Source organism: Anomaloglossus baeobatrachus, chromosome 1, assembly GCF_048569485.1.
Source record: "Anomaloglossus baeobatrachus isolate aAnoBae1 chromosome 1, aAnoBae1.hap1, whole genome shotgun sequence".
In the NCBI taxonomy this organism is placed as follows: Eukaryota; Metazoa; Chordata; class Amphibia; order Anura; family Aromobatidae; genus Anomaloglossus; species Anomaloglossus baeobatrachus.
This window is the reverse complement of record NC_134353.1, coordinates 590,147,545-590,161,360: the sequence shown is the minus strand read 5'-3', so window position 1 is coordinate 590,161,360 and position 13,816 is coordinate 590,147,545. Positions and strand designations below refer to the sequence as shown.

At 45.0% G+C, this 13,816-nt stretch overlaps 1 protein-coding gene across 2 annotated transcripts in view; it reads right to left on the bottom strand.

The window, feature by feature from the left end:
• LOC142296483 (cytochrome P450 1A3-like) overlaps positions 1 to 13,816 on the bottom strand; it is a 61,698-nt gene that overhangs the window by 20,985 nt on the left and 26,897 nt on the right. For both annotated transcript variants that reach the window (XM_075340145.1, XM_075340154.1), the window contains exon 3: positions 5,748 to 5,871. In XM_075340145.1, the coding sequence (XP_075196260.1) occupies positions 5,748 to 5,871 (124 nt within the window). The remainder of the gene's footprint in view (positions 1 to 5,747; positions 5,872 to 13,816) is intronic.

Here is a 13,816-nt window from a genome sequence, read left to right as displayed (position 1 = left end):
CACACTCCCAAACGTGCTCCATCCGCCATGCTGCGCACTCCCAAACGTGCTCCATCCGCCATGCTGCGCACTGCCAAACGTGCTCCATCCGCCATGCTGCGCACTCCCAAAGGTGCTCCATCCGCCATGCTGCGCCAGCATCAGCCTCTCTACCTGCAGCATCAGCCTCTCTCCTCCCAGCATCAGCCTCTCTGTCCCCAGCATCAGCCTCTCTGTCCCCAGCATCAGCCCCCCTGTCCCCAGCATCAGCCTCTCTGTCTCCAGCATCAGCCTCTCTGTCTCCAGCATCAGCCTCTCTGTCTCCAGCATCAGCCTCTCTGTCTCCAGCATCAGCCTCTCTGTCCCCAGCATTAGCCTCTCTGTCTCTAGCATCAGCCTCTCTGTCCCCAGCATCAGCCTCTCTGTCCCCAGCATCAGCCTCTCTGTCCCCAGCATCAGCCTCTCTGTCCCCAGCATCAGCCTCTCTGTCTCCAGCATCAGCCTCTCTGTCCCCAGCATCAGCCTCCCGCAGCATCAGCCTCTCTGTCCCCAGCATCAGCTTCTCTGTCCCCAGCATCAGCCTCTCTGTCCTCAGCATCAGCTTCTCTGTCCCCAGCATCAGCCTCTCCGTCTCCAGCATCAGCCTCCATATCCCAGCCTTCCCCAGGATCAGCCTCTCTCCTCTCAGCCTCCTCCAGCACGCCGTGCTCCTCTGCCGACACTCACAGATCCGATCGCATACACTCACACACACCCACACACACCCACCCGATCGCATACACTCACACACACCCGATCGCATACTCTCACACACACCCGATCGCATACACTCACACACACCCACACACACCCACCCGATCGCATACACTCACACACACCCACACACACACACCCGATCGCATACACTCACACACACCCGATCGCATACACTCACACACAAAGACACACACACTGACGATATTGCACATACGCGCTGATACTCACAACATCCGGGGATATCACATGCTTCTGGCCATGTGATCCCCCGGCAGGTCCTGGAAGCTCACAACAGCACAGTATCACCGCCGAGAAGCAAGCGATATCCCAGGATGTTGTGAGTATGTGGATGCGATGTGATGTGTGAGGTGTGTGTGAGTGTGATCTGATTTGAGTGTGTATGTGTGTGTGTGTGTGCTGTTATGTGTGTGTATGTTCCGCAGCTGCAGGACCTTGATGTGTGGATGCGATGTGATGTGTGTGTGAGGTGTGTGTGAGAGTGAGTGTGAGCCGGTGTACACTGGTAACTATGATACACATCGGGTAACTAAGGGACCTTAGTTACCCGATGTTTATAATGGTTACCAGCTTTCACGGCCTCCGTCAAGATCCCAGCATCGCAAGGTTATGTCTGGCGCTGCCGGGATCCTGACGGAGCCGGTGTAGAAGCAAGCGATATCCCAGGATGTTGTGATGTGTGAGGTGTGTGTGAGAGTGAGTGTGAGAGTGAGTGTGATCTGATGTGTGTGTGTACTCACCTGGGAATCGGAGCTCCGTGTCAGTTGGGCCAGAGCGAGCGTGCATTGCGTGAGGGGGCGGGGCCTGCAGAGAGCCGGGGCGAGAGGGCAATCCGTGTGGGGGGGCGGGGCCATGGCGAGCCCAGCGGCCAATCAGCTTTGTGTCACCGTAAGGACACAATTTCGGAGCATGACAGACAGACAGACAGACAGATAGACAGACAGACAGACAGACAGACAGACAGAATAAGGCAATTATATATATAGATTGCTCTATAAAGTCGTCTCTAAACTACAGAAAATATTCAAAATGATTCTACTTAATGCAAAATTATTGAAGTCACAAATACATTATTAATATATAACATATCAATAACAAAGGAATATAGGACTTAGCACCAGCTATGGCCCAAACACCCATTGCCCAGAATAGACGCTTTTCACTGATATAAAATCGTAAAGTATAAGATCAGCCGCTCAGCACTGATCAGTGAGGCTTGTAGAATGACAACATGATGATAGGAAAACTGCAGCTGCCATGTAAACCCCAACACACAAAACAGCGCACAAATGGGACTCGCACAGGGCTCGCACAAAGCGCGCACAGGGCGCACACAGGGCACGCACAGGGCTCGCACAGGGCACGCACAGGGCACGCACAGGGCACACACAGGGCACACACAGGGCTCGCACAGGGCACACACAGGGTACGCACAGGGCACGCACAGGGCTCGCACAGGGCACGCACAGGGCACGCACAGGGCTCGCACAGGGCTCGCACAGGGCACGCACAGGGCTCGCACAGGGCTCGCACAGGGCACACACAGGGCACACACAGGGCACACACAGGGCTCGCACAGGGCACGCACAGGGCACACACAGGGCACACACAGGGCACACACAGGGCTCGCACAGGGCACACACAAGGCACACACAGGGCTCGCACAGGGCTCGCACAGGGCACACACAGGGCACACACAGGGCTCGCACAGGGCTCGCACAGGGCACGCACAGGGCTCGCACAGGGCTCGCACAGGGCACGCACAGGGCACGCACAGGGCTCGCACAGGGCACGCACAGGGCTCGCACAGGGCACGCACAGGGCACGCACAGGGCTCGCACAGGGCTCGCACAGGGCACACACAGGGCTCACACAGGGCACACACAGGGCACACACTCTCCTCTCAGCCTCCTCCAGCACGCCGTGCTCCTCTGCCGACACTCACAGATCCGATCGCATACACTCACACACCCACACACACCCACCCGATCGCATACACTCACACACACCCACACACACACACCCGATCGCATACACTCACACACACCCGATCGCATACACTCACACACAAAGACACACACACTGACGATATCGCACATACGCGCTCATACTCACAACATCCGGGGATATCACATGCTTCTGGCCATGTGATCCCCCGGCAGGTCCTGGAAGCTCACAACAGCACAGTATCGCCGCCGAGAAGCAAGCGATATCCCAGGATGTTGTGAGTATGTGGATGCGATGTGATGTGTGAGGTGTGTGTGAGTGTGATCTGATTTGTGTGTGTATGTGTGTGTGTGTGTTTGTGTGTGTGCTGTTATGTGTGTGTATGTTCCGCAGCTGCAGGACCTTGATGTGTGGATGCGATGTGATGTGTGTGTGAGGTGTGTGTGAGAGTGAGTGTGAGCCGGTGTACACTGGTAACTATGATACACATCGGGTAACTAAGGGACCTTAGTTACCCGATGTGTATAATGGTTACCAGCTTTCACGGCCTCCGTCAAGATCCCAGCATCGCAAGGTTATGTCTGGCGCTGCTGGGATCCTGACAGAGCCGGTGTAGAAGCAAGCGATATCCCAGGATGTTGTGATGTGTGAGGTGTGTGTGAGAGTGAGTGTGAGAGTGAGTGTGATCTGATGTGTGTGTGTGTACTCACCTGGGAATCGGGGCTCCGTGTCAGTTGGGCCAGAGCGAGCGTGCATTGCGTGAGGGGGGCGGGGCCTGCAGAGAGCCGGGGCGAGAGGCCAATCCGTGTGGGGGGGCGGGGCCATGGCGAGCCCAGCGGCCAATCAGCTTTGTGTCACCGTAAGGACACAATTTCGGAGCATGACAGACAGACAGACAGACAGATAGACAGACAGACAGACAGATAGACAGACAGACAGACAGACAGACAGACAGAATAAGGCAATTATATATATAGATATATATACTGCATATATATATATATATATATATATATATCTATATATATTACACTACTTAATATATTTCAATTGTTTCTACATATTGCAAATATCTGATCGACAGTTGTATTTGGTTCAAATTAGTAAATCTTGATTGTAATCAATCATCCCTAGCTGAATTATAAGGAGGAAAGGGAATATTACTCTGGAGGTTCTCCATCTTGGGTCTTCACTAGAGATCAGTAAATAAATTTTAGTGGAATTGAGTTATACTTGAATTATACAACAATACTCATTCACTAAATTGTGGATATTTTTGTAATTCACATCAGTAGAGATTCAGCAAGATGGCAGATGCTGGTCATTACTTTTAGAATCCATAAAAAGGCCATCAAAATGTTAAAAAAAAAATCTGTTAATGTACCTCCCCACCACTCATACAGTCTTTGGTGCAACTTTAGATCCTCCATGGCCACACAAACAACTTGAGCTTTGCAAACCTGGTAGCCTTGACCCTGCGAGTGAATATAAATGTATAATACCATAAAGTGTGCCTCAGCCTTTGCGTGACTATGTGCAAAACCCTCCCGGGCCTAGCAAATGTGTAACCCTTACCCTAGCAAGCAAGGCTTGGGGATTTCAGCATGGCCGACGGTCAACAGAGGATGTGAGGAGGACAAGAGTGAGAAGTAGAGGGGCCAAAGAGAAGAGTATTAGAATTTTTTTTAGATATTTATTATTATGCTGTAAGGTCTGGACATAACAACAACAACAACAGTGCATAATAAGGGACATTAAATTTTGAATTAAAAAAATTCCTGGGAATAAATGTGCAAACAGGTGAATTTGAGTTAGCTTGATTCTCTCATTTTTAGTTTCCAGCCTCAAGTTTCTGACAGAGCTGCATTGATAGGCTGCTTAGATAGGGCTTGTGAAATTCAAAACTATATATACAACATTATTAAAGGTTTAATATGTGGCAAAAGATGTGGCTATAGAAAGTTTAAAATGTATCACTAAGGATGGGACTCTGGTTTGCTTGTTTGCAGATGGGATTGCCCATCTGCCTGCACTGACTAGTGAGAGTCACATGCTCACCTTTCTTGTCATATTGGGAAAAACATCTTAATAAATGATTTCAGGGTTTTTCACCAATCCCCAATGTCACAGATGTATAAAATCCAGCCCTTAGCTAAAATAGTCTAGAGCACGATGGCTCAGTGGTTAGAACTTCTGTGATGGGTTCAAATCCCACCAAAGACAACATCTGCAAGGAGTTTGTATATTCTTCCCGTTTGTGTGAGCTTCCCCTGGGTTCTCCGGTTTACTCCTACACTCCAAAGTCACAATGATAGATTGTGAGCCCCAATGAGTGCAGTGATGATAATCAAATCTGTAAAGTGCTGTGGAATTAATGGTGTTACAAGCATCTTTACAAGCATTTGTGATAGAATGAGTTGCAGCGCCAGGTAATTGTCAGGATTCTCCCATATGCCTTCACCTGGAAAAGTGCTAGCAGATGGGTGGGTGTCATGGAACAGTCTTGCAAATTACATGAGCATGTCAGAAAAAATATACCTAGCTGCAATGATGCCCTGGAGCTTAATGGATGCCTTACATCACTAAGCACAATATTAGCTTTTGAATGGAGTAAAGCACACCATCACTGGACTCTAGAACAAACAAACGTTTTGCTCCTTGGTGGATGATTGTCAGAAATTTTATGCCAGTCAATAACTGGGAATGAAAATTTTTCTGAACGATTTTAAGCATAAAAGGCCATAAAAACAATGCTTTTTACCTACACACATTGCACCCGAATAAGTGAATGCTAGTGATGGGCGAATAGTAAATATTTGTGTTAAGATTATTCATAATGAATCTGAAAGTACTATTCCGGTATTCGTCACGAATGACAAATCTAATGCAAGTCAATGGGGAACCTGAGCATTTTTCTTGTGACGAATACTGGAATAACACTCAGTATTCGGTAACATTATCCGAGCATGAATAGTTATATATTCGGCCATCACTAGTGATTGCATTATCTATTTGGGAAAGACTTGAGTTGAGCTACAATTCTTTACCTGCTCCAAAGATATCACTCACAGTGGATAGAATCTGGGCATCTGACAAAGCAGATAACTTATCTTCTAATTTTCTCCGGCTACAGCAGCAGATTAATGCATCAGTGATATCTCTTATGTGATTCTGTAATAAAATAAATAAATAAATACATACATATAAAGTTATAGAACAAAGCTGTTATGTAATTAGTCTTATCAAGGCTTAGAAAAATTAAAAAACAACCTAATTAGTTATTTGTCTTTAACAAGTTTTCATATTTATTCCTTTAAGCCTCAATCCTTTATACATAGAACAGAGATAATGAACACTAATTTTACAACTTTTACCTCCTTATGTCTATTGTCCAATTGTATCTGATTTTATATTGAAACATACTGTAGCCTCTTTTTGTGAGATTCAATATGAAGAAATAGATAAACATGCTTACTAGTATGCCTTTTTCTGGGGTATTGCTAGTAGCAATGATATCTACCGTATATATATTTTTTCATATGAAGTATTATTACTACTAAGTGATAATACTGCCAATATATTATGACTTAGAAGGGTGTCCTTATTTGAGAATAGAATTTTATGTCTGACCTTTGAGACACCTAGTGACCAAAAGAACAAACTGTAAATCTGGGTATGATTTCTTGAGACTAAAGGGTAACGTCTCTCCTCAAAGAGAGTGACATGTCAGTGTAAGGAGATTTATAATCCATGCAATGCTCCTCTGAGAAATTAAATATGCAAATTGCCTCTTCAGAGAGGAAGAGAACTTGAACTTCATTGCCACCTATTGAAAGTAGCAATCCTAAAACTCAATATCGACCCTTTAATGAGCCTTACCAAATTATTTAGAATCAAAGCTAAATCAGAATCTCAATTTGCAGACAGTGTTTTTTTTCTTCTTTTGTTTTATTTATTTTTTTTTTGGGGGGGGAGGTATTGCTCCTTGTCAGCTCAAAGCATGAGATCTAATTTTGGATATACAGAATGAGATGCTTCTGATTAGGGTCTAATAGGTAATATTTCTCCTTCTGAAGAGTGACAAGCCTGACATTCCAGTTTAAGGAAGCTCATCAGCCATGCAATGCTCTCCTGCAAAATTAATTATTCAAATTGCCTCTTCAGAGAAAAAGAGAACTTGAACTCTAGAACTCCGGTAAAAAATAGACATCTGGGTGTTACCACTTCCATTGTCAAAACACACTTTGGCAAAGATCAATCAGGGATGGCAATGACTGACTATGTAAGGCACACTATTGAAAATGGAAATGTACCACACAAAAAAAAAAAAAAAATATAAAGGAACAGCAATAAACAGATTTCTAAGAAAAAATACTCTTGAATTGTTTATGGGGAATACAAGTGTTTTCTTACTCAAAAGGCCGCTTTACACGCAGTGATCACACCCGCCCCCGTTGTCTGTGCGTCACGGGCAAATCGCTGCCCTTGGCGAACAATATCGCTGGTACGCGTCACACCAACATAACTTTCTAACGACATCGCTGTGGCCACTGAACAAACTCTTTTTTAAGGGGGTGGTTCATGCGGCGTCACAGCCATGTCACACAGCAGGCCACCAATAGAAGCGGAGGGGCGGAGAGCAGCCACATGAACGTCACTCCCACCTCGTTGCCGGGGGACACAGGAACGCTGTTGTTCGTCGTTCCCAGGGTGTCACACGTAGCGATGTGTGATGCCTCAGGAGTCAGGAATGACAAACAACCTGCGTCCAAAACGAGCAACGATATTTGGGAAAGGAACGACGTGTCAACAATCAACGATCTTTCCCGTTTTTTGGATCGTTAGCGGTCGCTTGTAGGTGTCACATGCAACGACTTTGCTAACGACACCGGATGTGCGTCACGAACTCTGTGACCCCAGCGACATCTCGTTAGCGATGTCGTTGCGTGTAACGGAGCCTTTAGGCTACGTTCTAACATTCAGAGTCTGACTGTAGTGTGGTCCTCCGGGAAACACCGTGAAACATGGTATGTATAACTATCATGCTCTTAGTACAATTTATTTTCCATTTGTAGTCTGTGTTATTTTTTTTATTACAGCTATTTCCCTAGCCAATCACACCAATGCCAATACTTGACATGGCTGCAATGAAAGTGCCCACATCCTAAACGCTTGCTAATTGCCTGCTCTGCAACCTTTTAACAAGCTTTATTCAGGAACTGGACATACAGTCAAAAGTCTATGCTCGGTGTTCAGCACCGAAAACAAGGTGTTCGGTATAGACCCCAAAATTTAAAGCTTGGGTTTGCTCATCCCTAATTCTTACTTAATAAATCAATGGTACACATGAAAATAACCAATTTTGTAAGATATCTTAGCAGAGAAATCCACTTCTTTCTCCGCCGCGTCAGTCATTTTCAAAATGTTCAATTCAGAGGTAAAATCTGTATTCAATGAAGACTAACCCATTAATGAGATAGGACATAACAGGTACTACTTAAAAGATCATATGATATGCGGAAGAAGAAACTTTGCAGCAACTATCATCTCCATAGGCGAATAAAAACTGAAGGCAATCTGGGCTACCACCCAGGGCCTAAAAATCTGGGGGAACCTATGGCTAGATTTCCTTCATTACAATGTTTTGTTCATTGTCATTGGTGCCACAGATCTCCAAGCAAGGAGCTTTCTGGGAGTTTTGCTGCCAGTAATACAGAACTGCAGTGCAAATCCAAGGGAGCACCTGTCGTTTTTTTGTGATCTGGCGGTGCAATGATATCATCACCTGGCACAATGAGGCATCGGGGAACGGGAATGAGGTATGTGTAATTTTTTTTTACAAATGTGTATGGGATGTGTGTCTATATAGGTGGCTAAGTGAGGGCTCATCTTGGATATAGGGACTCTGTATGGGAGCTCATACTGTATATAGGGAGTTATGTGGGAGCTCATCCTGTATCTATGGGGACTATATGGGAGCTCATAGTGTGAATAGGGAGGCTATGTGGGAGATCATACTGTGTATAGGTGAGGCTACGTGGGGGCTCATATTGTATGTAGGGAGGCTATGTGAGAGCTCACACTGTATATAGGGAGCTATATGAGGGCTCATATTGTATACATGTAGGATATGTGAGAGCTGTGTGTGAACTCATACTGTATATGATGGGGCTGTGTATAGGCTCATATGGTATATAGGGCATGTCAGAATATTTCACTCTGCTCAATGTTAGGTAAAATAATATTAATAAGAAATAATAATTATAATTAATGTGTTAATATGAATATTGAGAAGAATTAATTTCAGCCTACAGTCACGATCTCTCAGATAGCCCATCGGGAAAATTAATCTTGAAGGCTGAGAATACAGAAATAGCATTTCAGGAGTATAAAGATATCAATAGGCAATGCAAAAAAAGAAATCAAACAAGCAAAACTAGCTACTGAAACAAAAATCGCCAATGACATTAAAATAAATCCCAAAATCTTTTATAAATACATTAATGCCAAAAGGAAAACAAAGGATAGTATTGGCCCCTTAAAATATAATAACAAGTTAGTTATAGAGGACAAACAAAAGACTGAGATATTAAATAGGCATTTCTCTTCTGTGTTCACCAAGGAACTGACTGTACCAGGCATCATTCAACAAGTGAAAAATCAAAGTTCACCACCCCATATAATTAATTTAACACAAGAAGAAGTACGCCTACGTCTGAGTAAATTAAACATTGACAAATCCCCAAGGCCAGATGGCATTCATCCACGAATATTGAGGGAATTGAGCTCCGTAAGGGGTACTTCACACACAGCGACCTCGCTGCCGAGATCGCTGCTGAGTCACGCTTTTTGTGACGCAGCAGTGACCTCATTAGCGATCTCGCTGTGTGTGACACTGAGCAGCGATCTGGCCCCTGCTGCGAGATCGCTGCTCGTTACACACAGCCCTGGTTCGTTTTCTTCAAAGCCGCTCTCCCGCTGTGACACACAGATCGCTGTGTGTGACAGCGAGAGAGCGACAAATGAAGCAAGCAGGGAGCAGGAGCCGGCGTCTGACAGCTGAGGTAAGCTTGTAACCAAGATAAACATCGGGTAACCAAGGTGGTTACCCGATATTTACCTTAGTTACCAGCCTCCGCAACTCTCACGCTGCCTGTGCTGCCGGCTCCGGCTCTCTGCACATGTAGCTGCTGTACACATCGGGTTAATTAACCCGATGTGTACAGCAGCTAGGAGAGCAAGGAGCCAGCGCTAAGCAGTGTGCGCGGCTCCCTGCTCTCTGCACATGTAGCTGCTGTACACATCGGGTTAATTAACCCGATGTGTACAGCAGCTAGGAGAGCAAGGAGCCAGCGCTCAGTGTGCGCGGCTCCCTGCTCTCTGCACACACAGCTAAGCGGTGTGCGCTGGTAACTAATGTAAACATCGGGTAACCATACCCGATGTTTACCTTAGTTACCAGTCTCCGCAGCTTCCAGACGGCGGCTCCGTGCAAGCGCAGCATCGCTTGCACGTCGCTGCTGGCTGGGGGCTGTTCACTGGTCGCTGGTGAGATCTGCCTGTTTGACAGCTCACCAGCGACCATGTAGCGATGCAGCAGCGATCCTGACCAGGTCAGATCGCTGGTCGGATCGCTGCTGCATCGCTAAGTGTGAAGGTACCCTAAGGAGAGTGCGAGGTACTGAAATAAAGGGAGGCGACTGAATATAAGTGTGGCATAGTTTTAACACAATCTCATAGTGGTGATAACTGTAACTGTTTAATTTCATTAGGGATTTGTTGTCTGTGTTTGTCTGGGGTACTGTGAAAAAGCAAAAAAAAAAAAAAAAAAGTGTGTCTAGTGATTTAGTCAGTAGTATTAGCCACACCTGTTTCTAGAAGCTTCTAGCAGCTTCTAGTAGTCCTTGTAGAACTATATAAACCAGCCAGAGCAAGCAAGGTGCTGAGAGTGCGAGGTACTGAAGTAAAGGGAGGCGACTGAAGATAAGTGTGGCATAGTTTTAACACAATCTCATAGTGGTGATAACTGTAGCTGTTTAAGAAGAGAAGAGTCACCGTAAGCTGATCGATTGCTGGGACTTGCCGGGTCTCGCTGTTTGAGGACATCGCAAAACCGCGCGCCTGACGGCGCGCGACTTTCGCCTGTCATACACTACATCAGCATTATGGAAGAGAAGAAAATCCACATGGTCACCTGCAACACATGCTACATGTTTACGGATCTGCCGCACAAAAAATCCAACTTCACCTGTCAAAAGTGCAAACTTGTTGCCCTCTTAGAGGAAAAGGTGCAGGGACTGGAAGAAAGAATAGCAACTTTGAAGCTAATTAAAGAACATGAGGACTTCTTGGACGAGGCAGAAGCAACAATTCAGGATATGGAAAGTGAGAAAAGCTTCAGAACACATACAGAGGCTGAAAAGTGGACACATGTGACCAAAAGAAGCCAGCGGATCAAGTGGTCGGCACCACCCACACAGCTTAGCAACCAATATGAAGCCCTCATGCTGGAGAACGAAAATGGCACAGCTCAGGATGATACCGTCTCTACAGGAGAAGACACAGTATCATCAAAAGAAGTTACTTTGTCAACAAAAGCAGAAACAAAAGACACTCAAAAACACTCAGGAGCAAAATGCAGTGCATCCAGAAAGAAAAGAAGAGTGGTAGTTATGGGCGACTCACTACTAAGAGGCACAGAGGCAACTATCTGCAGGCCGGACATAACCGCACGAGAAGTATGCTGCCTACCGGGAGCAAAAATCAAGGATGTGGCCAACAGGATACCAACTATCCTCGGATCCAAGGACGAATACCCGTTCCTATTGATACATGTAGGAACAAACGACACGGCAAGAAATGATCTACCAACTATTTGTGAAGACTTTGAAATTCTGGGGAAGAAAATTAAGGAACGGAACGTACAGGTTGTTTTCTCATCAATCCTCCCAGTCGATGGCCATGGTGTCAGAAGATGGAATAGGATACTAGATTTGAACAACTGGCTACGACGGTGGTGCAGGCAGCAAGGATTTGGATTCTTGGACCATGGAGTGAATTACCTCTACGATGGACTTCTCGCAAGAGACGGGATACACCTCACAAAACCTGGGAAACACACGTTCGCCAGAAGGCTTGCCACACTCATCAGGAGGGCTTTAAACTAGAAGAAGAGGGGATGGGAGAAAAAACAGCAGACAAGAACATGCAACAGAAGGACAAACTAATCAAGGATACTAGATGCCGTAAAGAGGACCCAAGACAGGGTAATCAGAAGGAAGCTAAGAAAAGGGGAGCAAAACTTCTTTCCTGCATGCTGACCAATGCAAGAAGCCTGACCAATAAGATGGAGGAACTGGAGCTGGTAATGTATGAGGAGAAATACGACATAGTAGGAATAACTGAGACATGGTTAGATGATAGTTATGACTGGGCGGCTAACCTGCAAGGATATGAATTGTTTAGGAGGGATCGTAAAAAAAGGAAAGGGGGTGGAGTCTGTCTATATATAAAGTCCAGTTTAAAGCCCAGACTAAGAGAAGATATTCAAGAGGGAAATGAAGAGGTGGAGTCTCTATGGGTGGAGATACAAGGAGGGAAAACTAATAAAATCCTCATAGGGGTTTGTTATAAGCCACCAAATATAACAGAAACTACTGAAAATATATTATTGAAACAAATAGACAAAGCAGCAAATCACAATGAGGTGATTATTATGGGGGACTTCAATTACCCCGATATAGACTGGGAAACTGAAACCTGCGTATCTCAGAAAGGAAACCGGTTTCTGTCAGTAACTAAGGATAATTATCTGTCCCAACTTGTGCCAGGCTCAACTAGAGGGGCAGCCCTTCTGGACTTAATTTTAAGCAACAGGCCAGATAGAATAACAGACGTACGAGTGGATGGGCACCTAGGGAATAGTGACCACAATATAATACAATTCCACTTGTCCTTCAGTAAGGTGCCTTGGAGGGGGGTTACAAAAACGCTGAATTTCAGCAAAGCAAAGTTTGATCAGCTTAGAGAAGACCTTCGCCAAATTGATTGGGACAATGTCCTCAAAAATGGGAGCACAGAAAATAAGTGGGACATTTTTAAATCGGTATTAAACACCCACTGCGGGCTAGCCATACCATACAGAAATAAAAGGGCTAGGAACAGGAGAAAACCAATGTGGCTAAATAAGGATGTAAAAGGGGCAATGAATAATAAGAAAAAGGCATTTAAAAAGCTAAAACAAGAAGGCAGCGAGGAAGCATTAAAAATATATAGAGAAAAAAATAAAATGTGTAAAAAACAAATATATTTAGCAAAAGTAGAAACTGAGAGACTCATTGCTAAGGAAAGCAAAGCAAATCCCAAACTATTCTTTAATTATATAAACAGAAAAAAAGATTAAAATTGATGGTGTTGGCCCTTTAAAGAATAATGAGGGTAAAATCATAGAAAGCGATGTGGGAAAAGCAAATGTTTTAAATACTTTTTTCTCAACTGTGTTCACACAGGAAAAGCATATGCCAGGGGAAATGCAGAGTGATCATGTAAATGCCCCATTAAGTATGACCTGCCTAACCCAGGAAGAAGTGCAGAACCGACTTAGTAACATTAAAATTGACAAATCACCAGGCCCTGATGGCATTCACCCTCGGGTATTAAGGGAGTTAAGTAATGTGATAGACAGGCCTCTATTCCTTTTATTTAAAGACTCTATAGAAACTGGGTCTGTTCCACTGGATTGGCGGCTAGCAAATGTGGTACCAATATTCAAAAAAGGGTGCAAAAGGGAACCTGGAAACTATAGGCCGGTAAGCTTAACATCTGTTGTGGGTAAAATGTTTGAAGGGTTTTTAAGGGATACTATTATGGAATGTCTCAATGTTAATAACTGTTTAACTCCATATCAACATGGATTTATGAAGGATCGCTCCTGTCAAACTAACCTGATCAGCTTCTATGAGGATGTAAGCTCTCACATGGACCGAGGAGAATCATTGGATGTCATTTATCTCGACTTCGGTAAAGCATTTGACACTGTCCCACATAAAAGACTGCTAAGTAAAATGAGAAAGCTTGGGCTCGGGGAAAATGTGTGTAGATGGGTAGGTAGCTGGCT